This window comes from Lipophrys pholis (assembly GCF_963383615.2).
Source record: "Lipophrys pholis genome assembly, chromosome: 12".
NCBI classification, from domain to species: domain Eukaryota; kingdom Metazoa; phylum Chordata; class Actinopteri; order Blenniiformes; family Blenniidae; genus Lipophrys; species Lipophrys pholis.
Genome location: NC_137641.1, coordinates 24,706,549 through 24,733,273, shown reverse-complemented (window position 1 = coordinate 24,733,273; position 26,725 = coordinate 24,706,549). Strand labels below are relative to the sequence as shown.

Sequence of the window (26,725 nt, the reverse complement as noted above, 5' to 3'; positions counted from 1 at the left end):
TCGAATCACCAGCTCACACTGGTGAATTAGATTAATGTAGATTTCAATTATTAATGTGCTTTTAAGTATCTAACAGGAGAATGATAGCATAGCCAGAGTAACATGTGGCTTAGATGTGAATTATTCAACTACTCTGTAAATGCAGATTAAACACTACAACCAAAATAAACAGTTTATTGCCTGAGACGATTAAATTCAGTTTTCAATCTGAATTTATTTAGTGGGGAATTATATAATCTTCGAAATAATTCAGTTAAATATTTGAGTTTGAGGTTGCATTATCTCAGACCAGAACCTTATTTTATTACAATTTCAATTCATATAGAGTTTGAATCTTGTGCGAAATGAAACAGAATCAATGACATCTTAAATCTGTTAACAATGTATTTACATATTGATAAGTATACAGACACACAAAAAATGTTATCTTCTTTGAAAGTACTTCATTCTTTGGGGTTCTAAGTGTGTTCAAGTCATTATTTGGTCATTTTTTATCAAATATACATTTAAATGAGAATAGTAATTCCTGAATTATGTAAACTATATGCATTTGCATATGTTTTGGTTCTTTTTATGCCACTTTACAAGAGATTTTAAAACATAATTGTCATGTGATGGTGCATCTTAACAGAACCTTAACATTTTCAATTTACCCTTAAATTAGTGAATGCCCTACGAAGGGTGAAGAATCACCAACATAGCCAACAATGGATGAGGTGAGTGTGACACCGTGTAAAAGATATTTTCATTTTGTCAGAAGGAAACATAATTCTTAGTGCAACAATGAGAGAAATTAAGTTGTTTTTTTTCAAACACAAACCATAATTTTGTCCCTGAGTTTTATCGCACATAAACAGAGAACATCTCTGGCTCTGTCTTTAAAGAGAAATGTGCTGTGATAACTCTCTCTCTCTCTCTCTCTCTCTCTCTCTCTCACCCCCTCTGTTTTACCTCCAGGTAGAAGCGTGGGCTCTCAGGCATAAAAGTGAGAGCAACCACTGCAGAGACGCACGGCAGCGCGCACACCACCACAAACACTCGCCAGCTGTGGAACTGGTAGGCCGATCCCATGCTGAAACTCCAGCCTGCACAGAGGGACACAGACAACAGACACAATTAAAATCTGCACCTTCATCAGGTCACGGGTGCAGCCTCGACAACAGGAGAAGACGTAGAAATATAAAAAATGAAGCAGTCTTTCGTCCCCCGCAGGTTGTGTCTGCTGTGCGTTTTACATCTTGGCCCGTTCGCACTCAAACAAACACACACGATGTTTCTCCGCCACAAGCTGATGAAATTAATTAACCCGCAGGTCAACGACTTCCCCAGTGTCACTGCGCGCTCTTTGCATGTGTAGATTTACAGTCCTGAGCTTCTCTCTCCTGATGTCTCACTCGTCTGCCTCATCGCTTCCTCTCCTATTCTGAACTGCAACAGAAATGAGAAAAAAGCCCGGCTTCTTTAAATTAAAACCTGCGCTCCAACTTGGTTTTTGTGTGCTGCTCATTTGTGAGGGTGCTGCTGCAGGAGGCTCACAGATAGTGAACACATACTTTAGCAAAATAAGAGATCCAAAAGAGACCAGATGAGTCACATTCAGAAAGAGTAAACTACGGTTTGTATCAGGGGATATATTTATCCAACAACTTGTTGATGTGGGTGACGCCACAACAACATGTGGTGGAGTGGCTGAATCTGATTTACTCTTATCATGTTTGCATGTTGATGCTTGACCAGATTTTTAAAGTTGTTTTTTGCACGTGAAAGCAGTTGATTAAAAAATAAATAAATAAATAAATGGTGAAAAACACAGTAGTCCTGCTTATGAATTGCCAAGAAGTAAATATTTGTTTCCATGAAGGTTGCATGCAGGATACAAAAAAGGAATTCACCGAGTCTGTTATACTGAAGTAGACAGTAGCCCAGTAGCCAGTGACTATAGCTGATTTGTCCTTTTTAAAGGACAAATCAATCAATTAAGTGGTTGATTTGTGTTTACTGTGAGTTTTAAGTGGCAAAAACACAAGTCAGAAATGTCCAAGAGCAAGAAATGTCAATGTAGGAAGTTCATCGTAAATCCTTTGGCCATTTTTCAATTGAAAATACGCAGATACGTACAAGTACATACTTGCAAGTACGTTTTCGGAAGTACGGAATTGCAAGACGCGAGAAGGCATTTTCCGCCATTTCTTGCCAAATGCATTATGGGTAATTTGGCTTCCCAAGTCTACACAAGTCCGGTCTTCATGCATTCTCAATGTTGTGGGCGGAGCGAGTACACATCCAGGCATTTCATGTGTACTCAGTAAGACGTGCACTTTGAAGTGGATCAGTACATGGACACAGACTGATGGCATTTCAAAAGTACGTGAGAATGCAAGTACGGCCATGTACGCATATGGAGAAACGGCCCTTGTCTTTTTTTAATTTTTTTTATATAAAAACTCACAAGCTGAAAAAGTGTGGACATTGTTGATTTGTCAGTGGTTTTTTTTAAGAGATTTAATAAATGCCAGTTTAAAAGTTCTACTGATTCGTCAATCTGTTCTGCAAACTTCATCCAATTTTCCTAAAAAACTGCTGGCCTTGGCTGTCAACGTCCCGTCAATATACGGAGCTATAACCAGCAGTACAACCAACAATAACGGAAAGAACTGTGTGGACCTTTGTTATAATTCTTTAAATCCATTTTCAGCAGTTGTTGATAATTAAGAGGATGCATTATCATTTACAGTGTGATTAGCAGGCTGGTTCTTTAGGAAATTTAAGATTTAAATGTGTTTAATAAGCCAGTGTAAACCAGTAACAAACTATTGTTTGGATACTTTATTTAACTTTATTTAATAAAACTTTATTTGCACTCAACAAGGGGAGGACTTGGACACTATTATCATACCATTATAGCTTCCTCAGCCTTTGATTGATCTTTTACATTAAAATAAATAAAAAACAACAACCAACAGAAAACCTTTTTTATTACCGCAGAAAGTTACAAATCTTAAATAAAGCACAATAGTTTAACTGACCTGTGGTTAACAGTGGGATGTGATCAGCATTAAGTGTCTGCCATCAAATAAGATGTCTGAAAAAGCATGCAGCTTTCAGAAAAAAAATGAGTAAAAGATGTTAATGTTTTATAAATGACCCCCTTTGTCACAGATTCTCCCCTACTTTCCATGCAAAGTAAAAAAAAAAAAAAAAGAAGTGCTTTGCAACAAATTCAATTTAGATGATATATTTGATTGGCTGCAGAAGTTCACTGCACAGTGATTGAATGTTTTGGGTCTTTTTGTTGATACAGTTATGTCCGTGTCAACGCAATGTGAGCGTGTGTGTGTGTGTGTGTGTGTGTGTGTGTGTGTGTGTGTGTGTGTGTGTGTGTGTGTGTGTGTGTGTGTGTGTGTGTGTGTGTGTGTGTGTGTGTGTGTGTGTGTGTGTGGCCTGTGGGGCTGCTCGAGCCTGTACCAGTACAAACCTCATTAGGGGGATTATAGCTATAATGGACTGGAGGGAATGGCTGACTGATTCAGATACTCAGAAAGATTTATGTCCCTACTCCACAGCAAGTGAGCGCTACACACACACGTACACGCCACAGACACACGCATATGCAAACACACACACACACACACGCACTGTCCTTGGCCATTGTGCAAAGCTATGACACAAATTTTAAAGCACAGGTAGGTGAAGGAACGAGCACACATGCACGTAGTGAGTAGAGGCGTATGTGTTTCACATTGCGCACACACACACACACACACACACACACACACACACACACACACACACACACACACACACACACACACACACACACACACACACACACACACACACACACACACACACACACACACACACCTCGTTTCTTGCAGTTTACTACTTTCTTTACTGTGTCACTTTCTCTGTCACAGAAAATGGAACACATACGCACACACACACGTACACACACAGACACACGTGCACACACTGGCCTTTGTCCACCAGTCAATGGAAAGTGCACTGCGGCGGAACCTATTACCCACACTCCACTGCATCTTGAGAGGAAAAAAAAGTGTTAAAACACTGGCGTCTAATCAATTGACCTCAATTATGAGCCTCCACCGGCACTCTCACATTCACTTACATGAATAAAGACGGTGGCAACCACTGAAGGAGCTATAAGATGGAAGCAGATATCTCTGGGTATGAATGGGGGGTAAATATCTTTCTTCATGTGCATATAAGCGTGCAGTGTGCTTTAGCTGCAGTTACTGAAAACAGTGATTGAAATGAATACTGCCACGCATCACAACTGAAAAAAAAAAAAATAAATACTTGTGCGTTTGAGTAATAATGACATAATTCTGGAGAAAAATGCCACTGTAAGGGCAAACATTAATTCACTTCTATCAATCTAGTACTTTGCTGAATTAAGCATTTGTAATTTTAGTCACCGCAATAAGTACAAGAGGAAAATATTTTATTTTGGGCAAACACCTTTGGCACATTTCACGATATTTGTGAAATTACGAGGGTTCAGTGGGTAGAGCTGGTTTTCTTACGGCACCATGGATGGTTGTAATATCGCCCCCCTTTCCCTTCGACTGAAACCCAAATTGTTCCCAAAGGAGGTTGAGCACCATGTGTAGCAAACAGAATTCTCTGTTTAAGTGAAGTCCATTTTGGAACCTCATTTTTGTAATATTAACAATTCAGAATTATATTATTTGATCTAAGAGTGACTCAACTTTGTTGAAAAAAAAAAAAATAAAAATAAAAAAGGCAGACATATGACAAAATTTATACAGAACGCATTCCTGTACAACAGGAACCTCAAAACCTCAAACGACCGAAAGTATGATAGGATCTACGCATCAAAACTCGACTGAATCAGAGGAAACGACAGCAACTACACACATTAAAAAGATTTACATCACCATACTGTACGTCATCTCTGTAGACAGTCATGTGCAGTAATAAAATGAATATTAGATGGAAAAGAAGGGTGCACTATTGCGATTAAGACGGAGGACCAGTGTCACGTTGGTCATTCGGTCATTTGTGGCTGCATTTTTGAAGCCTTGAGCCTCTTTCACTGTGTGGTGTGAGTTCAGTGTTTTATTTATTTATTGTTTCCTTTTAAGGCGACTGCTTTTAAGCCCCAGAGATATAAGCCGGGTACAATATCTCTCGCCCATCACAGCACAAGATCACACAGTTCATATACTTCTTAAGACAATGCCCTTAGAGTCGGAAATGTGGACGTAAAATCAAAGAAGTGTTATTTAGACCATATGTGCAACATGTGTGAAAACAGTTTTTAGGTTGTATAGTTTTCTGCATGTCTATTTCCTCTCAGCCTCAACAGAATTTCATCAAATTTGGTTTTAGATTTATTTTTATATAACGATTAACTGATTTTATTAATGTACTACCAAAGATCAAGCAATGGGACATCAGTAGTTTAGATCAGTGGTTCACAAACTTTTTCTACCAGGGCCTCTGTTTTGAACTCTGGTGCACTTCTTTTTTTACTAAATCTTTGATATAAACTGCAAATATATTCTACTGATCAAACAAAGACAACAGTGAAATTATTGCATCATGTCTTGGAATAACATCAAATTTCAATATTCAGTATTTACAAGATATGTTCCAAAAAATTGCCTCAAATTTGCAGGAATAGCTTCTAAAACCCAAGCAGAGCTCTGAAAGAGGAAAAAAAAACCACACAGACTGAACCAGAAAATTGCAAAATCAAACGAGACTCGTTGAAACTAAAGAGCCGTGTGGTTTGACAGGTCGCGTTTCTAATAAAGTTCACCATAACGATCACGTTGAGCCGCACCCCCCCCCCCCCCCACTGCAATGGCTCTGTGGTTATACGGAGAACAGGTTTTGTCCAGTCGTGGGCGGGAACCTTGCAGAGCATCTATGGCCATTGATTTGAATGTGACAGATCAAATAAAGATGGCAAGTTGATTTCCCGTCTGCAGTGGGCTCCTGAATTTCTTCCAATTCAACATCCATCACATACTTTTAAATAATCTCAGCCAAACGTCAACGGTCTGGGTCACAATAACGTCAAACTTTCACTCTCACTCAACCAAAACTAGGTTGTCAAAGTGAATTTAAATGTGTACAGGCTTCTGTTTTACGATAGTCTGCTTCAAATATTCTAAAGTGCTAGTTTTCTGGGTAGAACGAAAATGTTTTTCTCTCTCTTTGCTACTTTTATTTACATATTGCACAGAAGTTCTTGTGACTTCATTCTAGATAAGAAGACCTCTTTATAGAGGCGCTTAATCAAGTCAGTGTCCGCAAATAATAGAGTCACAATCAGTCCCCGGCAGGGGAAAGAGGGTCGGTGTCCAAGAGCGAGCGTCATTATAACATCAACATGCTCCCGAGGGTGAAAACAAACCAAAAGAAGCTTTCTCTCTTCATGCAGCTGCTTTCTGCTCTTTTTTCTTTTTTTTTTCCCCCAAGTGTTTCTCTCTCTGCCTTTGTCTTTGTTTTGCGACTCCGCCTCTCTTTAGCCCTCTGCTGTATCCCTTCACCTTTCGATTATCCCTGACACAGGCCACATAAATCAAGCGCACTCTCCAACTCGCCTTCCCCCCCTTCGTCCTTCTAATCTCTTTCACTGCTCCTCTTTTCTCATCCGCAGCCCTCTGTACCGGATTGATTTCATTTCGCTCATTTTGTTCTTATCTTCTGACACACACCTCCTCCGTACTCTGCCGTCCTCCCGCTCTCACTCATACCATATACATTATGAAGTTTCTCATACAGAGGAACTGCTTTCTGAAAAACACTGAAATTAACTGAAGGGAAATGGACAAATATATTTGTAAAGCACATAAACTGTTGGTCTTGATCACGGTTGTGAATTACCTTTCATAAAATAACACGTTGCTATAGTACAACTGCTTTTGAAACTAAGTGATTACTACGTATTGATTATTGGAGTTGATGCTTGTAGTGCCTCATTATGTAATAATGGTGCAATATGTGATAATGTAATACATTTTCAACTGATTATGTAATTACGCCGCATTTTGTAATAAGATTCTAGAACACATTTTGTAATAAACTTTGCTGCATTTTGTAATAACTTGTTTCATATTTCAATGATCACAATAAAATGTGGGTGTTCCCGTTTTTTTTTTTAAGAAAATTTTATAATTTGGTGCATTATGTAATAAAGTTTGCGCTTTATCCGTATACATGGGTCTATGTTTAATAATGAGAAAAAAATAAGATTCAGTTGGACTAGAATTATATGTAATGCTTTGCTTTAGCTCATGTCCTGCCAACATATCGATGGTAAAATGCAGGACTCTATATCAGATTCAACTTTTTAGATCACCTGCCATTGAGGCTGGTAGATTTATAAAGTTGCAAGCAAATCAGTATTTTCACCAGACATTACTTTTTTCTTAAAGAAATGAAACCAGATTGTAAGTGCCACTGAGTGCATTTAATCATTTAACCCACAAGTTACAGCAGAGGGGGATTTCATCATCAGGAGCACAAACAGCAAACCTCCAAGTCAAACTGTACGGCCATTTCTATTTGTGGTAATGTTCTGACTAGTGACGCGAGCGGAACTTTTCCTCTTTGGAATCTGGCTCGCTGGAGTCTGAAAGTGAGTGAAGTGACTTTCAATTTCAGCTCTGTCGTGTTACAATCAGACAACATGGTTGTCATATTTGGCTTTTTGCAACATGTAAAATCGTGTATTTTATGCACTGGTTATAAAAAATTGAATTTCTCCTAAAAAATAGAGAGCGTCATAATTTTAGCTTTTTTTTAAACAGTCAAATAATGTTGGTGTAATTTGTAACTATGAGCAGTGATTCTCAAGTGACTACAGTGGTGGATTCTTCATTCAGCCGAGGTAAACAACCAGAGATCAGGTCGTTCTTCACATTTACAGATCTAAAGAAGGTCATCGATGTCGTTATATCCTCCATACTTCGTGACTGCTGCATACTGTATTCTAATCTCAGCTGCGAAACAAGATGTTCACATACAACACTGTGTGTGAAGGAAAAACAAGAAAAACACTTCTACATTTAAAGTGACATGCTTGTAAGTGCCGAACCCAAAACACAGAGACTAGAAAATCAACGAAGCAGATTAATTTTGATTCTCACATGAAACGCAAAGACCAGTTCCATCCATCCGTCCTCTGTAAAACTTTATCCCGTTCAGGATGAGCCGGTATAAAATCGGTCTTTTTGTCAGTGAAGTTCATCGCCGAGTTTTAAAGCTCCTCATACAGTTCAGATGTCTCGTTCTGGAAACATGCCGTTATGGTGGAGTAGCGGTCAGTACTTTACCATCGTGGCAGGATTTAAAGCTGCGGGTCAAAAGGGCTTCTCTGTGTGGAGTTTAAATATTCCTCATGGTTTTCTTAGTGTTATTCAGGTTCCGACTGCAGTGTGTGCTTTATGGGTTCTTTGGCGTCATTAAATCAACTGCAAACGTGTTTGAGTTTCTTAAGTCATTAAATTGGGGGTTTTACTTTCTTTTCGCACATTGTGATTTTGTGATTTGGAACATTTACTGATTTGATTAGAATGAGTCTTGGTTAAAAAGTGGAGACTACAAGAATTTCCATGTTTATAAGTTGTGATTAAAGAATCAGAATTGAAAGTAATTTCATGATTGCACACTATGGGTAAGTAAATACATTATTCCACTAAGTCCAAATGTAATACGCATGAATATTATAGTTCTTGGTATAAATTCAACCTGATAGTTACATTGTGATTAGATAATGATGTTACTATTACTATTGGATGTATTATGATCATGTCTGATTATGATTAATAGTTTAACTTTTCTCTCCAACTTTATTGATTTAAGTGATGAACAGATTTCAGGGAAATGATTATTTAGAAAACTCATATTTACTTTTTCCTTTCAATGAACACCAACGGTTTTCTTAATGGAAAAAAGTGGATGGGGTTGCTCAGTGTCTTCTATTGTCTATTAAACCATTCTGATGCGTAAATGAACTACGTTCACTAGTGACTGAAGTACCGACACCTCAAGAGTACCAATGTTTGGTACAAATAGCCCAAAAGTGCTGTTTGACTCTCGGAACAGTGGCACTGGTACGACCAGCACGTCAGGCCGGGGCTGTCACTCACCGTAGTGTGGGATGATGGCCCAGGCCATGGCCGAGGCATAAATTCCTCCGATCATCCAGAACATGCAGAGCCAGCTCAGATGCTCTCCTCTCTTCTCCCGAGCCAAAACCTCCGCGAAGTACGAGAACACTATCGGTACTGCGCCACCAATCCTGCAAATAAAGTTTGCTCAGGTTAGCCATCAGACGCCTCATTTGTGCTATTCTAAACAAAACACACCACGTAACCATTTAGTAAACATAGAAAGTAGACTTTTGGTTTCCGACCAAAGAAAATGAGAAGCAACCGTACTGTCTCAAACACAGGATATTACATTGGATCTTCTTGTCTTTTCCGCGATCTTCCTTGTTACACCTTTCATTATCGCCTATAAATAAATATTTTCACGACAGCGAGAGGGCTTCACATTACATCTCCCAGCTCAGATACAATATCACAGCTTGTGTTTTAGTGATGGATAGTTGCATTGGGCTGGACCGCCGGGACCAGAGTTTTTACAGTTTGTCTTATTGTCTCAAGAACTCAAAACATGTATCAGAAGAAAGAAAACCCAAGTGCAAAAGTAACAGACAAGTAAGACAAGGGAATTAAAAAATAGTGCAGGACGGGATTCAGGGATTATCTACCGTTACTGTTAAATAACACACATGGTAAAAATGAAATATTTAAGACCCAGTTTTAGTTGATGATCATCTGTAATACGTTGTCAATACCTTTATGAAGGAAACTCGTCATTACACTCAGATAAACACATATTTTCAGCATTTAAATTTCACGGCTCATCCCCAGGTTCGTTCACATCTTGCTGTCACGGAAACTGCCGAAGATTCCTGAGGGATTGTGTCTGAAGATCCCGTTTGTACGCTCGATATCGTGAGATCTCGATTTGCACTTACTACATTAAACTTAATAAGAGCTTTAAGCTGTTGTCTGGACGTTTTTAGTTGAAACCTAATTTTACCAACTTGTGCTTTTTTAATTAATCCTTCTTTTTCTGTGTGATTGACAGTGTCCAGTAAAGTGACAAAGTTTGCTGCTCCACTTTACACTTTAAATATCACCGAGAGGTAAAAATGGCTCTTGGGCGATGTGCATTTTTCTAAATTGTCGAACTGTCCCTTTAAAGTCTGATCCGTGCTGTATAACAAGCCGTTACCACTGAGCTGCCTCTCTTGAGCAGCCAACTGTGACGCTTTGATTTCTTACTACATCCATGCATGACGAGCTAATTCATGAGGGCACGAGAAATATGGAAGGAGTTTGCACACCGACATCCGTCCTCATTTAAAACGAAGATGTCAGAATCACACTGTCAGACAGTAAGCCTGGTTTTTTAAGGCATACAAGTTTTATCTCTTATTAAATTAGCTGCTTTTAAAAAAAAAAACAGGGTTCAGTTAAAATGCATTTCATCTGACAATAAGTGATTTTAGAATCATTTTAAATTGACATCTTGCTAATAGCAATTTGAACCAATATTTTTATGTAAGTCGTTCGAAGAAACATAATCCGCATGATTTAACAAAGTGACACTGAATCGCATTTTTCTGCATTACCGTTTGTTGAGATGGCTCGTGGTGCCAAAGTTAATGAGGTAAGGGAAAGCTTAATGAAACAAGCCGGATCCAGTCAAACTGGCAAGAACATTCAATGCTTCCTCATATTTCTCCACGACTGAGGATCTACAAAAGGCAACAATCTCAGCATCTCTTGTTTACTCCTGCACATTTCCAGAAAAATGTTAAATGTTCCCCACAGAAAAATACATATATCTTCCCACATACATTTGGTTCTGCATATAGATTGAGAATTAAGTGAGAAAGTAAAAGAGAAAGCCACTAATTATAAATTTAAAGCCATTAGGGTATGAAGCCATTTTTCAAACTAAGCCACAGTGAGAGACTTTCTGGTGGCTTATGCAACTGTGATTAAATCCAAAAGCGGTAGTGGTGCCTTGAAAAGTCTGTATAGGCTCTTTATTAAATCATTTTGAATATTCTATTTCAAAGTGACCCATCCAGCAAATTAAGAAATTACATTTGAGACCAATCAAGCACATTTGGTTTACTTAAACCTGTGCTGATTGGGTTTCTACATAATCATTAAATGCCTGTTGGGGTTTCTACATAATCAATAAACACCTGATCCTATCCTTCAAGAAGTAAATATTAGCATAAATGTAATATTATCCTGTGGATATGTCCGCATTTTGCTCATTCAATAACTTAACAGGTATAAAAAAAAATACTTTATTATGTGTATTTCCTTTTATTTAGTCCAGAAGCAAATGAAACCACCAGTTTTCCATATTCTAAGGAGTTTATGTTGTTTCTATTAGAAACTGACGAACTGCAAGAGATCCGACTGTTCCAACATCAAAGCTTTTAAATTGCTGGGTTTTATTAGTGGATGAGTTTGACCTCACAGAAGAAATGGTGAACGTGAGCAGTGCAGTGGTTTATTGTTCGCGGTCTAGAACTTAATTGTGATCAACTTTAATTTCCATTTAAAGAAAAGGAATGAAATTAACTCACTAATGTTAGCTGGCAAGCAGTAATTACTATTTAAGGTTTGTGAGAGTGGGGCGTCTTTTGTCCAAATCTGTAGGACAGATTGAGTAAAGAATCAGTTAGCAGCAGTTGGTAAAGGTTAATGCTGAGCGAATAAATGTTTGTAAATTCAACTCAATAAGGTGTTGTGGTCAGACAAATATTCAGAAGGGCATTCATGTTTGTTTTTACTAAATAAAATGGTGAGACCTTTGCGTATTAAATAAACACTGACAAATATGTATTTGAAATTGGTCAACCAATCAATGAAATTTGAATGACAAAAAGAACTAAACAATTATGTTAGGTATAGTAATGCAGTTAGGTCTCCTTGTACTTTGAGGTCAGACTACAGGTTTTGCACACAAAAAAACTCAAATGAAATATAAAGCTAGCATATGAAAACAATCAACGGTTCAGTAACTGGTGATGGTACCAGAAGTTGCCTTTACAAAGGGGCTGAACAGAGTCTCTTATCAGTAACAGCAGATAATCAATGAAAATCAAAGCTGGTGAAACTACCTGATGTGAAGTCATCACTGCAGAGGCTTGTGTAGCTGTTCTTCACTAAATTATCCTCCTTCATCACCAATATTGAGTGTTATAGCAAGTGTGATGATATATTTTGAATATAAATAGAATTATACACTGTTAAATCTCGAGTTTTTGCTTTACATTACGAACTATTGTGAGATATGTATATTCAAATACATGTGAAATATACAGTAAGAAGGTATTTGTTGTATGATTGTATATACCCTGCACTATTACTGCATATTAATGCCAACATAATTACAGACTGAATGGCAATATACTTATTTCCTGTACGTCTTTAAATTTGGTTTTGCCCGTTTTAAAGAAATCACATGAATACCCGCAGGCCCACAATGGCTCCTTCTGACTTTAATTTATATTTTGCTCTCTTGGTAGACCTGCATCAGTTGTAGCCATCAATGCTGCTTCAACAGAATGTCAGATCACAGTGATTGGAGGTCGTGTCATTTATCAAGCAGACCACTCTTGCTCTAAAGCATGCAGATGTTCATTTCCTGTGCTTGGCTTGCTTCTGCAAATGTTTCTGTTTTGCTTTGCCTCGGCTTCTCCCGCTCAGGGAGATCGAGGATGAGCTGCTGCCAGGCAGTTAAAATAACCTCTTGTCATGTGCTTTGACTTTGGGGGACTGGAGACGGTGGAGGAACTGGTGGGAGGGGGACATCAGGCTGGTAAGGGCGAAATCCTCCAAGGGGGACTCTTCTAGTATCTCAAACACGTGAGAGGAGGATGCAAAGTGGAGAAAAGCAAACTCACCCAAAGCCAGACACCATGCGGCAGAGGAGGAACATACTATAGCCTTGGACAAATGAGGAGAGGAAGGCGAAGAAGCCGTTGACGGACATGGATATGAGCAGACACTGCTTTCGGCCCACCTTGTCCGACAGGCCGCCCCAAAAGAAGGCTCCAAACATCATCCCAAGATACACGATGCTGCCTGAAGAGAGAGGAGCAGAGAAAGAGAGAGGTGTGATTACAACCATCTGGAGTCAAATGTTTGTTAGTGAAACCGCTGAGTGAATAAAATACATTTCACACTTTTGAAAGACAGAGACAGCTTGCACTTGTTCTCATTCATGCATTCTTGCAACACTTTCAAGTAGATCACTCAAAATGAAGGGCATTTCAGTGAGGCCAACAAAAGGAATTGCCCATAGGCTTAACGACACTGCGGTCAACTGTACTGTTACAAAAGTATAAATGGATGCGTGTTACTGATACGTATCCTGGATAACAGATAGATGCTGCATTAAAGGTGATGGAAAAAAAGTCAGTGAGTGAGAGGGTGAATCTAGGCTGTCAGTCTATCATTTATAGTTAATTAGAGCCAATAAGTCACGTAAGAAGCATGTGTGAGCTGGAGTACCTGCAAAAAACAAAAACAAACATTAAGCCCAGATGCAAAGTAAACACCGAAAAGTCCTGGTTCAATTTTAAACGTGGGTCTTTTTGCTGGGAGGCAACAACAGCTAATAAAATATAAAGAAACCCTTTTTTTTTAATTGAATAGAGAGGTACAAAAACAATGATTTTGAAGGATATTTTAATAAAAACAGATGCAATTTGCAACATTTTTGTAAGATCTTTTTGAGAAAGAAATACAGTCGCCTCCTTAAACCAAATAATCTCTGTGATTATTTCAGAGATATCTCCTTCATTCCATTAACTAATACAAACATTTCTCCCTGCCGCAACGCCATCTGCCGCAATGTGATCTTCTTTCAAATGATGCTCCCAAACTGATGCCTACACGAAAATGCTCCTCTGAGGAGCTCTCGACTGATTCTGGCTTCCTGCCATTTGCTGCGGTGCAGGTAAGTGAGTGTGCAGTAAGTTGGATTTTGGTGAGAACGGATTCAGGTGCAAATGTGTCTGATGAGAACAGTGGAAGTAATAAAGATCTGTGAAGTCCGAGCGTTGTGAAAACTAAATAAATGAGAAAAGATGAGGAGAATTTTCTGTAGTGACAGTTTACAGACACCTTGTGTGGGGCACTACAACACGGAATTCCGTGACTCTCGTCAACAATACTCTACCGCCGCTGTGCTTTGACTGCATTGGGACATTTTGCATTTAATTACCTCAGTTTATCGATACTCAATATGTCTGGATGTGGATGTGGTTCAGTCCACAAGAGGCAGGATCTGGATCAGATATCAAATATGTTGCTACCACATTACATGATGAGGAAGGTGTAGTAGTGCAATAATGTAATTCAGAGGCTCCAGTTTGAACCGGCAATGTGTTTGATTTGAGCTTATTATAGTAATTTGATATGTCCGTTGTAAATATAGCTGTGAACCAACTGTGCTTTGTGCAAGTCAAAGCTTCATTATAAAGATCAGAGTGAAATAAGACTTTGTAAAATGAGTGAATTAAAAATGTTTTATAAACATATTTTACAAAATATTTGTATTGGCATTATTTCCTTTAAAATTGCATTTATACTGGTGTTTACAAGGGTATTTAAAATAAGGCCACAGGTGTATCAACACCGAAAATGTTATATGAATAAATGTGAGCGCTACATACACTGCAGAGGAAGTTACAGGTTTTATGTCCCATGAAAATTGAAAGTTGGAGGTACGATAAACCTCCCGCCTCTTCTTTTGTTTTGGAACAAAACAAAGCCTTTACAGGGTTCGGCTTCCGCAGGTCAGTCTAGTAATTATCTCTGGGGTGCGGTAGTGGTGTATTTATGAGGCAATGAGCCACCCTCACCACCTCCTGCAGGTCCTTACTGTTGAACCAAACAGTGCAGCAGAAGGTCAGGAGATTCTCTGTAGCTGGCAGGCAACAACAAATATTGACAACAGGATTTATTTGCAGCACTGCCTGCGTAGACAGTGCGGCCACCATGGAAAGAGATTGGGAGTGAGGAACCCTATCGACAGCTTTGTAGGTGTGGGAGACAAACGCCTGGATGTTTCCATTACACCTTTCTCTTTATACTCTTGCCTGGCAGCTTTAAACTCAGCATCCTTTCTTTTGAAATGTAACACAATGTTCCTGGACAATAATAAATATTCCTATCCTATATGAATAAACACTGCACTTATCAAGTTGTTTATATTTAATCCACATTTGGCTTTGAAAAGATGAGTAATTTGATTATAGGTGGCGGCCCCATACTCAGCTACCATGATGGAGCAGTTGTCAAATAGTTTACGGAGGATGTCTCATTGCTGGACAATGATAACACTGACTGGACTTTCCAAACTATCTATATTCCTCCCTTTCCTTGACATTTAACTCATTTTAAATTAAATTAAGAAAAAAAAAGAGCCTTAAAGAAACATCCTTTGAAAATTGTTTCTTTTAATCTGAACTTGGCAGAGCTTATTTGTTACAACGGCTTATAATGAAGTTTCAACTCTAGATATTATTCCTCTTGATGAAATGACCATCAGGTATCGATTCTTCAAGTGACTGTCGAGAAATCGTTGCAGCAGTTGAACTCAGCCGGGTCTGTTTTTAAATCCAGACATTTGTCTCCTACTGCCGCTCACCCGTAGGAAGTTGAGGTCATTTCTCTTCCTCGCCCTAAGACGGCAGCATAAAGAAAAAAAGGGCTGGTTTTAGCGGCGGCGGAGAGAGGTGAAGGTTGTCAGACTAGTAAATAATCCACTTTACGCTCTATGTGCTAATAAAAATGCTAATGCTTGTGGAAAGGGAGATGCGATTGTTTGATGGGGCGGCGGCACAGAGAACGCTCGGTGAGGAAAAGGAAGCTTTTCTTTTTCTTTTTTTTTCCTGCTCTCGTTGTGTTTGTTGTGATGGGACAGATATGCTGAAAGCAGAGGGGCTTATCAAGCTGCGCAGACATGATGCTGAGAGCTAGTGATTCATTACAGGTGACAGCTACTGGATCTGTGCAAGTGCTGCTGCAGAGAAGGCTCTCCTATAGGCAGCAGGATATAAAGAGGAAGAAGCCACGCCGCAGCGGCCGCGCAAATACCATGCCGAGCATCAAAAACTGCTGCATTCTGCACAGCATCTTTTGATTTGTGTAGCTACAATCTGAACGCGTGTACTGAAGAAGATGCTATCTGGAAAAACTGGCTCATTTGTTTTATGGCCGCGCTCACACTGGGTTTGTATCTGTAATAAAGGGGGAGGGTGGTGTGGGTGGTGGGGGTGATGGGGCAGTATGAATCTTTCTGAGATTGGATTTGTGATTTCCTGCTGGGTTCAAACCGGGGTCAGACCTTGAAGGTTTTCATGTAAATTAGCAAAAAGGTCAGTTAAAACCGCTGGAACCGAGCGACGACACTTGATTTTTTGAGTGTTTTTGTATCATATATATATATAGCCATGCAAATGGCTGAAAACAGAGGTGAAAAAAAATGGAAAGATCATGCAGGTTTGGAAATGATAAATTTGACCCAAAACGTCATGCTGAAGGTCATCTCTTACATCGTCTTAGAAAGTTACAACACGCCTGTAACAAGGGCTCTTTATATTCTCATTAAAATTTGTTTAAAAGTCAAACAACAGTGAAAATTCTCCATATGACCAACCTTGATCAGAATAAAGGGTTTTAAACAACAGGGGTGAGATGAACCACTCTGCAAACCGATCAGAGGAAGAATCTGCAGCGTGTAAACAATGAAACTAATTATCTCGCTGCTGGATTCCTTCTGTGCAGGCGTGCAACCTCCTTTTTTCTTCAGCTTGAGCTTTATTAGTAGCCATCAAACAACAAACATGTGTTCACTACTGTCGGCAGTTGGTCTGCGGTGTGGAACGTCACAGATCTTTATGTTCGGTAATGTGTGTTAATTGTTCAGAGAACAACTGAAACCGAAGAAACTGACAGACTAGAAGACAGAAGTTTGGCGTCTCTTTCTATCCTCAACACCTTTATATTAAAAGCATGCTCCAAGATCTGTTCTTGACCACATGATGTACATCTTTGTGTCATATGTCCCATTTAACACTGTATAAATCAAATATTACTCGATGTGCTACAAGAGTAAAGCCACACAAATGTTTTGCTTTGCGAAAAGTATGTTGTATGAATTGTGGTGATATTCTGTGATAGTTTTTGCCTGTCAGATATAATGTAATAGGAGGTGTGATATCCTGAATTGTATTATTTTCAAATCACAAATAAATATGTAAAAAAACAAACTATTCTTCAGTCATAGTAATTCTGACTACATTCTATTCCTTACAAGGTTTTTCCTGTGTAACTTTTGCCCGAGTTGAGTTTTCTTCCTGTGGTCTGACTCCCAATTAATTATTGACAGAATAGTAAGAGAGATACTCTCTGTTTGAGTGTCTGTGTATGGATGTGAAGTAATGGGATGGAGGAAGGATTCCTGTTTTATATTGGCTTGTGTCACTTCTCTACCGTGCACTGAGACTGAGAAGACAGCGCCCGTAATGTTATAAGTGAACTGCACTCATGCTGTCTAATTCAAACAGTTTTAGTTCAAATCAAATCAAACTGAATTCAGTATATCCTAAAACTCAGCCAATAAAATACTGCAGAATCTACTAATTCCTCCGATTTGGCTTTGGATATGTCAGGACTGTCTGTAGGGAACTTTTTGCTTCGAGAATCGAGATTTTTCACAAATATTGCAACACCGAGAGGTAAATAACAATTAAAGCAGCTGGAAAAAGATATGAAGTAGGAACTGCATCAACCCTGAAATGCTAATAAAAGAAGACACATCTCCAGCCAAACAGGCAACAGGCCAAACCGGCAATTCACCTGCACCAGAGACAGAGATAGATTCAAAAGTACCCATAGAAGTTACAAGTACTCCTGAATGGATCCTGGCTCACGTCAATATTAATGTGTAAAGTTGCACAATAACTCTAAAGTGAATCTTTTTTCAGCAAGCGCAGACATCCTTTTAGCTTTATATTTTTTAAACGGTACACTGTGCAGCTTGTCTTTGCACCCTGAGGGATTATTTCAGCTAATACTTAAGATGTCTACACCGGTCTCCAAGCAGGCTTCTCTGTTCCGTTTGTAATTAGCTCTTATGTGTAAGTGTAGCTCCCTATTGATATTTTCCGCTTTTTGTTTTTTCTTCTCTTCTCTCCACCATACAGTGTCCTGACATGGATGAGAGGAGAGCGTAGAAAGAGACGGGAAACATTGGGACAGAGAGCCGTCACGGTGGCAGAATCACGCGTTAATTTCCTCAGCAGTAACTTTCAGCACATTAAGTAACAAGAGTTTCAGGAGTTTAGCAGACGAGGGCGATTCCCAGAGGGGCCGTGAGTGATTGACGGCCGTGATGCATTAGGGAGCAAGACAGAAGAGAAGAGGAAGAGAAGACCCCAGAGAGTGAAGCACCGTCCTGGGGTATTAATTACATCAACACCTGCGGATTTGTTCTCGCAACGGTGGAGTTTATCTAAAATACTGAGCACTTCTGTCTCACCTGAGTGGGACGGCAACAACTGTGTGGCAAAACTCTTCACGGTCAACTCTGCAGTAAATAGAGAGAGAGAGGCAGCAGCTCTGCAGCTCTCAAACTGTCTTTACAGCAGTTGTTATTGTGTTACTAAATTCGGATTTTGATCACGCAAATTTATTGATGCGTCACTCTCCCCAAGACATTTTATAGTACTGTACAAACTACATTAATAACATATTTTCCGTATGTGTTTCCATGTCTAATCAATACATCACACTGGGCCTCAATAGTTCATATTATAGAGTAAATCCACACCTCTGACCACTTCACCTGCACAGTAAACAGTTGAATAGGTCTTACGGTGACGCTGTATTGTCACGATGAGACGGGAGCAAACTGTTGTTATCCCTCAAATTTTAATGAGCGAACCGCAAGCTGCGGCTGAGCCCATTCATCATCGCATTGTGTTGAGCGACTTCAGCCGTCAGCACGTGATCATGTGATCGCTGTGCCACACAAAGCCGCCTGACCTCGTGAAAGAAATTAGCACAAGTTGCGCAAAGCTCCTGGAAAGTGACACTGATTCAGTAAAAACCCTCAATGTGCTCAGTTTGTGCAAAACCTGCAGAACAGCTTCGCTTGAGGAGGAAGGGTTCTTTTTTTTTTTTTTAAACAGAACTTACTCAGAATGTTAACTGTGGTGCAGAAAAACACCTGCAGACAAATGGAAGCGTATGTGTTGAAGGGAAGGAGGAAAAAAAAGGAATTGATAGGAAGTGCATAAAGCAATGCTCTCGCTCTCCTTCTCTTTCTCTCTCTCTTTTCCTTTCTCTCGGGAGGTACGTGAGCCAGTCTACCATGGCTAAACTGCAGTGAAGCACAATGCTGCAGAGATTAACTCTAGCCCATATCTTTAGATCGCCGCCGTGGTTATGAGACACAGAGAGGCTGTGAGAGGGTGTAAGAGAGGGATTACAGCAGGCGGGTAACACAAAGGACACACAAGGGAAAAAAAAAAAAAGAGGGATAAAAACAGGAACATGGCGTATCTGGTTATCATCTCACCTTTTATATTTTATCAAAGGGAAGAGAAATGTTGAGTAAAATAGGCAGTTTGAAGTATATTAGGGATGGGAATCATAAATTACCAGCCAATAAGTATGGTTCTTTAGAGGAAATTCCACTTTTTCTCCAGCTCCAGTAGGACGTGAAGCTTCAGTACGGATTCCTTGAACCATCTGCAGAACACAATACTCCCAAAGACACTGAATACAAATTTCCGTCAGAAACTAAATTTGCCTTTCACTGGTCAATTTTCATGCCTATAAACATCTCAGGTTTAGGGGTATTGTTTATAATATTTAATCTAATCTCATAAAGGTAAAGCATACTAACATGGCCTTCAGGACTTATTAAGAATTATGCCTATTTCTTATTTGTTTCCAAAGTAAAAGCTATTCTTAATTCATATGGTATTAACAGAAGTGGCAGCAAGCAAGAAGATACAGTAAGTACAATGAAAACCTCATGAAAAGAATTTCAAGAATGGAATTAGCACTACAGAAGACCAAAGATCTACACTGGAGAGTTTCTGTGTGTGAAGTGTGTGTGAGTCTGTGTTTCCCCTGAGATGGACTGATATATCCCACATTGTTTTAATGTCACACCCACAAAAAAACTCTTCAGGTGTTGGTTTTCTTGGCCTGACATACACAGAAACACATTGATCTGTCATATCTGGGCATAAATATGTTGCCAGTATTACGTCAACAAACTCCCGTTTGACTCATTCTTGTACAATTGTTTTAGTGCTTCTGAAAGGAACTGGACGTCCCACGTATTTCAATCCACTCTCTTATTCCCACACTGGCATTATGAGATTAACTGGGCCCTGCAATTTTATGAAACTTCTCCAGGAATTTGTTTGTTTTGGTCTAAAATCTGACTAACAAAACCCTCATGCAAGTGTGTAACCTGTTGGCAAGATCATGACTTGTCCTGTTCTCGTGAGGTTTTTATTAAACATCTACGATTGCTTGCAACCTTGTGAGCGGCTCCCACAGGCTCCGAAGTTAAAAAATAAATTAATAAATCAATAAATAATAATAGACAATTGCTTTTCTCCCGTTGTAACATGTTACAGATCAATATTGTGTAATCACATTACCATTGTGTCATTCCTTAATTACTAGGTTATTTGATCATCTTTAACAAGCATTGTATGCACTCAATAGGCCTTCGAGTCACTATTGGTTCATCTCCAGTCACATTCCTTTAATAATCTTTTATCTAGCAGATAAAATGAAAATGGCAGACTAGTCTAGAGCCACTGAAGAGTGGAGATGTGGACACGACTTCGGCTCTGTTGATCATAAGAACCTGTCCTATAGCTATTCATCCTGGTGTTGCTGCAGTGATCTTGTTTTTGCTGCACTTCATTTTGGTTTACATCAGCTTTGTAGTTTCCTCTGACTGTATTAAACGACTAATCTTGCAAATATCCTCTTTAGGAAACTGATTTGTTGATATGTAGGTTGATGCAATTGTAACCCTCTTTTATTAACTGGCAGTTATACATTAATTTATCAGAAGATGCTGTGGAGTAACACGACGCAAATGGAACAAATTAGTTTTTAACTTAGAGTAATTGCTCTTTTTTTATGCTCGCCGACTTGAGTGTGAAAACTAGAAATACTTCAAATATATTTGTAAAATTCATCCGTTGGCCCAAATGGTCTCATATGTCTCTTCGGGTGGTGAATTGGGTTTAGTCTGTGTGGCACCTGGAATCCAATCCTAGTTGTGTCATATGGGGGGGATGCGGTGCAAAATCTACTCAAGTCCACAATGCAAGTTGCAATGACTTTTCAGTGGCGACTCCTGTAAATACAATATGCTCTTTTCTGTAAATATCTCTAAATCTATCTATAAATACCACAGCTATATGGAGAATCGCCTTGGATTTGAACCAAAACCTTTTTTGTTTGTGGACGTAATTCAACACAGTGTGACATCGAGCCCACAAAAAGAAATTTTGTACTTTAAAGGGCGAAAAGTCGCATCTGTTAAAAAATGCATCATGACAGGGGGGAAATATAAATAAGTTATATACTGGTGGATTACATGCATTTATTTTTCTACGCCCAGACAGCACTACACCGTCAATAATCCTGAGGCAGCAACTGCTCTTAGAAAACCATCTGTGAATTTGTTCCCTTCAGGTGTGGCCGTTGTGCATTTTGCTCCCGATTAGCCTTCAGGGTTTTATTTATCAAGGCAAAAGATTGTTAGAAGCTCCTCGTCTATTTTCTTTTGGCCCTCAGTTTGGACCGGACCCTCCTCTCTGAGTCCATCTCCATCCCCAATGGCCTTTCTGAGGAGTTAATATATGACATCACACCCTAATATAAGGTCCATGAGCAGGCAAACAACAAAAAAAAAAGGTTAAACTTGTTGTCGGGAAAACACAATAAAATGGTCCTGCAGTTGTAACTACCCAATTTTTAGAGAATGTAAGGTAGAACTGTCACATTTTTGTGGCACAAAGCATCCTACAGTTTGTTAAAGATCGATACAGGGAGGCTCCATCAACGATAAAGCTTTAACAAACTTTTTTCTTGCAATAACCACTTTGTGCTTGCTGACATTTTGACATGTTGTGCATTGATTCAGTGAAGTGCAACCAGGATGAGCCATTACGTGGGCATCAGTACAAAGAGTAAAACTCCCATTTATGTCTTCAGAAGTTGAACTAGACACTGGACTCTGTGTGCAGCACATCATTTGAATTTTAAGATGTCTCTTTTATGAGTTTAGTATGGTCTGCTGATGAAGCAGCATTTGCCATTATGAAAGGAGGATAGATTTTGTTTCCTCCAGTAATAGAAAATCATTCAGTAATACAGAGAGGTCGGGGGTGAACACGATGCTAAATAACACTGGAAATATAGAGATTTCCTGCAAATAGATTTAATGTTATAATGCACATAAATGATGTACTCATCACAAAACTTTGTAAGTACACGTACGAACTACTCCTTTAAAAACTAAGCTGTAACAGTTACTGCAGATAAAAAGAGACTAGTTAACTCTCACATTGTGTTCATTAGCCCTGTCCTAATACTGTGCTGATCTGTACTGATGTAAAGATAAAAGTCAGCTTTTTTGAGCAGGATGGTGAAAGACAGCAGCTCCGCAGCACAACAACAGTTACTCCATGATAGTGATTCATAACTCATCACTCATAATGTGAAAATGATTTAAAAAATTTAATAAAATAGACTAATGCTCAAGTCATTACATCACAGACTGCAGTATCAGCACTAACTAAATAGAGCTGTGCAGGAAGTTTATGCATCATTTTCTCTTTTTTGTATTACAGCACGACGTCCACTGAGGACCCTCATATTGTCCACTAAAAGAGTCACTGACCTTCACAATAATCTGCAATCAAAGCACCAATCAGCCTGGTAGCGTAAGGTTTATCCTTTTGAGTACGCCTACAAGTGAGTGTCTGCACACATTCCTTATTGATGTAGTGTGTGTGTGTGTGTGTGTGCGTGCGCGCGTGCGTGTGTGTTAAAGTGACTCACTCTTTCTATTCTTTCCCTCCTGTCTCCCACTGAGAGATGAGTCAGAATAGGAATCTGGGTGAATAATAAATCCATTTGCTCCATCTGAACAAACAAGGTTGGCTCTCTCTCCTCCACTGTTGGTTATAAAACCATAGATTCATAACTTGACAAGAGGGGTTGCGTTTTCGTCTCTGAGTATTCGTAAATAACTAAAGCGTCCATGTATCACTAAGCATCCATGCACAGTGGAGGACGACAGGCTGGAGCTGTTGAGCTATGTTTGATATAAAAGAAACAAATTACACACAAACACTAACCCCACCCCCCCACCCCCACCCCGAGTGTGGGTGAGACGCATCAGGCTTAACCTCCCACACGTGGATCTAACTACCTGGTGCCATGACAACCTGCTGGCAGCTCCTGAAGCGATGAAGTTATGGTGGGAAGTGACACCCACCACCAGTCTGCATGCACAACATTGCATGTCATTACCAACACAAATCATGAGCAGGAAGATGAATCCATCAGCATTCGATAGTTCTACCAGCCGGTCCTTGACAGACAATTCCCTTCCATCAGTCTGCATGGATCCAATTCCACTCTGCGCTGCGTGTGGAAACAGAGCTGGATGAATTTCAGAGGATCCGTGTCACGATCTGGACATTTGCCTCAATATCTCGAACATATTTTGAATTAAATCCTTTAACCCTGCTCAAGATGCCACAACACTGATGTGGCTGTGTGTCTCATCCAGGTTGTTGAATTGCTGTAGAACTAATCTAGAATTTATAATCCAGTCTTTGTCCCCCTAAACCTTCACCTTACAGACAGCAGCTCATTCATCAAGAACTTGCAGGGAATGCATCCAGAGACAAACAAGGTGTTAGCCACAAGACATTCAAAGTTGAGCTCCTTTAAATATAATGTCTGCCCCCAAAGCTTATTTTTAACACGAGGATTAAGCACTGCATTGAACTCTGCATGTCCAGACTTATCCTCTTTGGAGAAAATGGAAGTGTTACATCTGTCCCTGGTCTCCCCTACCTGTCCAGATCAGGAGAATCACTGTCACTCACTCCGCCAGATATTTGCGATCCTCACATACTGAGTGACAGTCAAACCTTTCTCCGCAATGAATCAAACCCTCAGACATTTAAAGAGGAAGCATTTTACAGACGATACCAACTCCAGCACAAGAGAGTAAGTAAAAGTATCTTGGTTTCTATAATTTTTTGGTGTGACTGTCATTTAAAGTAAGCTGTGTGTTCTTATTGTGTCCAATGCTTTGTTAAAACCTCTGACATTGAGTCAGGTATTCATTTATGGATATATTTGACCCTTTGAGGGTCACGCCATTTGACACGAATGCCCTACAAGTCCCTCCAGAAAATCATGTTCTGGTGGTTGCAATGATTACCACAAAACCAATATTTGCAGGGGGCTTGTTATTTTTCTCTACTAAGCACAGAACTCATCAGTCATGCAACATTATTCAAAATGTCATATTGTGCCAGATGGTATTACAGAACAAAGAAACACACATCTGCATAAAGGGAAGAAAATGACTGTGTAATGCTTGATGTGCAAGTTACTGTAAACAGTCACAGAAAGACTGATTTATTTCTGTACTGTACTGCAGAAAAAAAAACGTAATGAGTAGTCACCTGTGTCACATTAAGTGATTTTTTTATTATTTTTTTTTTTTACAAACTATTTGGTATGAAAACTCTCCCAGCTCATTTTTGAACTAATAAGAACGCTGTGGTGCCTTGTAAATTGGAAAACTTAATGAATCAGTTTGGCTCTGGAGATAAAGCTCACTGACTGGAGTATTTTATTTACTTTGTAAAGCTGTTTTTTTTTTTTTTCAACCTAGTCCTTATCATATTATGCAAAATTCACTTTCTAATGGTTTTCTATTATATACTGGATGCATCCTCATACCTGGGAATGATGCCCCAGAAGTGAAAAAAGTCTGTCACCTCTCTCCCTGGCTTGTTTCATTAAAAAAAAAAAAAAAGAAAAAAAAAAAAAGTGTGCTCCAATGAGCAAATCAGAAGTACTTCCTCCTCTTCCCAAGATGGGCATGTGTGGGCAGAGCCAGTCCAGTTCGCACAGACACAGCAGATTCTGATGCAGCTCATCGAAAAATATTTGTCAATTACCAGTTCATGATTTGTGGTGGTGATACACTTAAATGTAAATTCTTGAATTTTAATCATCTTGTAGTCACAGTGTTAGTGGAAGTGGTAGCTGTAGATTGTTTTTGTTGCCAAAATCAATTAAAGTGACATTTAATGGTATTACTAAAATTGGCAAGCCAAAGCAAAAGTGTTCAGTGTTATTGTAACTGTTGTTTTCCTCATAGGGAAATATCGGAAAAGACAGAAAGGGGTTTTTCCAAACTGTAACGTCGGTCCTTACCGAGCCATCCAGCACCAGAGTTCGGGACGCACATGTCCGTCTCCGCACTGGGGAGCACGAAGCCCACCACAAACACCTCCACGCCGTCTGACATGAGCGCCAGCCCGAGCACAAAGAACAGCTGCCACTGGAACCTCCCGTGGCCGCACTCTTGCATGATGAGCTCGTACTGCTGCGCCAGCTCCTCCTCGTCCGCCTGCCTCTCATTTTCAAGCTCCTTGCGGCTCTTTAGGCTGTCGGAGACCGGCTGGCCCACGGCCACCTGACCGTCCCGTGGCTTGCCGTCGTTGTAGGCGGGCACGCCTTGATACTCCCCCTCGTAGATCTCGTCTTCGTCGTCGTGGCCCTCCGTGGCGTCGCTGGAGGCCCCGTCCTCGTCATTGGCCGCGTTGTCAGCGTAGTGACCGTCCTGCTGAGTGTAATTGTTGTAGTTGTCCTCTTCTTCATCGTCGTTCTGAAAGCGGTTGTAGCTGCGATGGGATGAGTATCCATCCGAGGCACGATCAACGGCTTTGTTGAAGTTTTTGGCGGCGTGCCGCTTGGCTTCCTTTGCGATGTCCTTGGCACCTTTGGCCAAGGAAGTCCTGTTGTTATGCGTTTCATCCATCTTGGCACAAGACTTGCGGGCACTCAGAATCTTCTTAAGTCAGCTCTTTTCACACTTTATTCCACCAAGGGCTACAAATGTAACCTGCTTATTTTATTTTGAGCTTCTTCTCCCAGACAGAGCAAGATTTGAGGCAGAGAAGCCACCGAGCTGCCAGGAAACTGATTAAGTAATGATGTCTAATTCCATCGGATGGGAGTAACCAGACAAGAAATGGAGACAGTTGATGTCGAGCTGAAAGGATCCTCAGTCCTGTCAGAGCTCAGCAGAGGAAACCATCCGCCTGTGGGGGCACAGAGAGAGAAAAGATGAGTTGACTAAAAGGTGTAAATAGCCGAGATTTTTTATTTATTTTTATAACCAGACAGAGCAGGGATCCAAATTAATTTTTTTTTTATTTTAACAGAGTAAGAGAAGCAGTAATTTTAATCCACAGCTCTTAACTCCACTTAGTAAGTGTCAACACGTTTACACTGCAGTAGGAGCAGGT

General features: G+C 39.7%; 1 protein-coding gene across 1 annotated transcript in view; it reads right to left on the bottom strand.

Moving 5' to 3' along the window:
* LOC308117492 (synaptic vesicle glycoprotein 2C-like) overlaps positions 1-26,235 on the bottom strand; it is a gene marked incomplete at both ends in the record, with an annotated part of 34,151 nt that extends 7,916 nt beyond the window's left edge. Inside the window, 4 exons of the mRNA XM_080476403.1 lie at positions 952-1,085; positions 9,150-9,301; positions 13,007-13,187; positions 25,629-26,235. Coding sequence (XP_080332529.1) covers positions 952-1,085; positions 9,150-9,301; positions 13,007-13,187; positions 25,629-26,235 — 1,074 coding nt within the window. The remainder of the gene's footprint in view (positions 1-951; positions 1,086-9,149; positions 9,302-13,006; positions 13,188-25,628) is intronic.
* Positions 26,236-26,725: the final 490 nt, after the last annotated feature.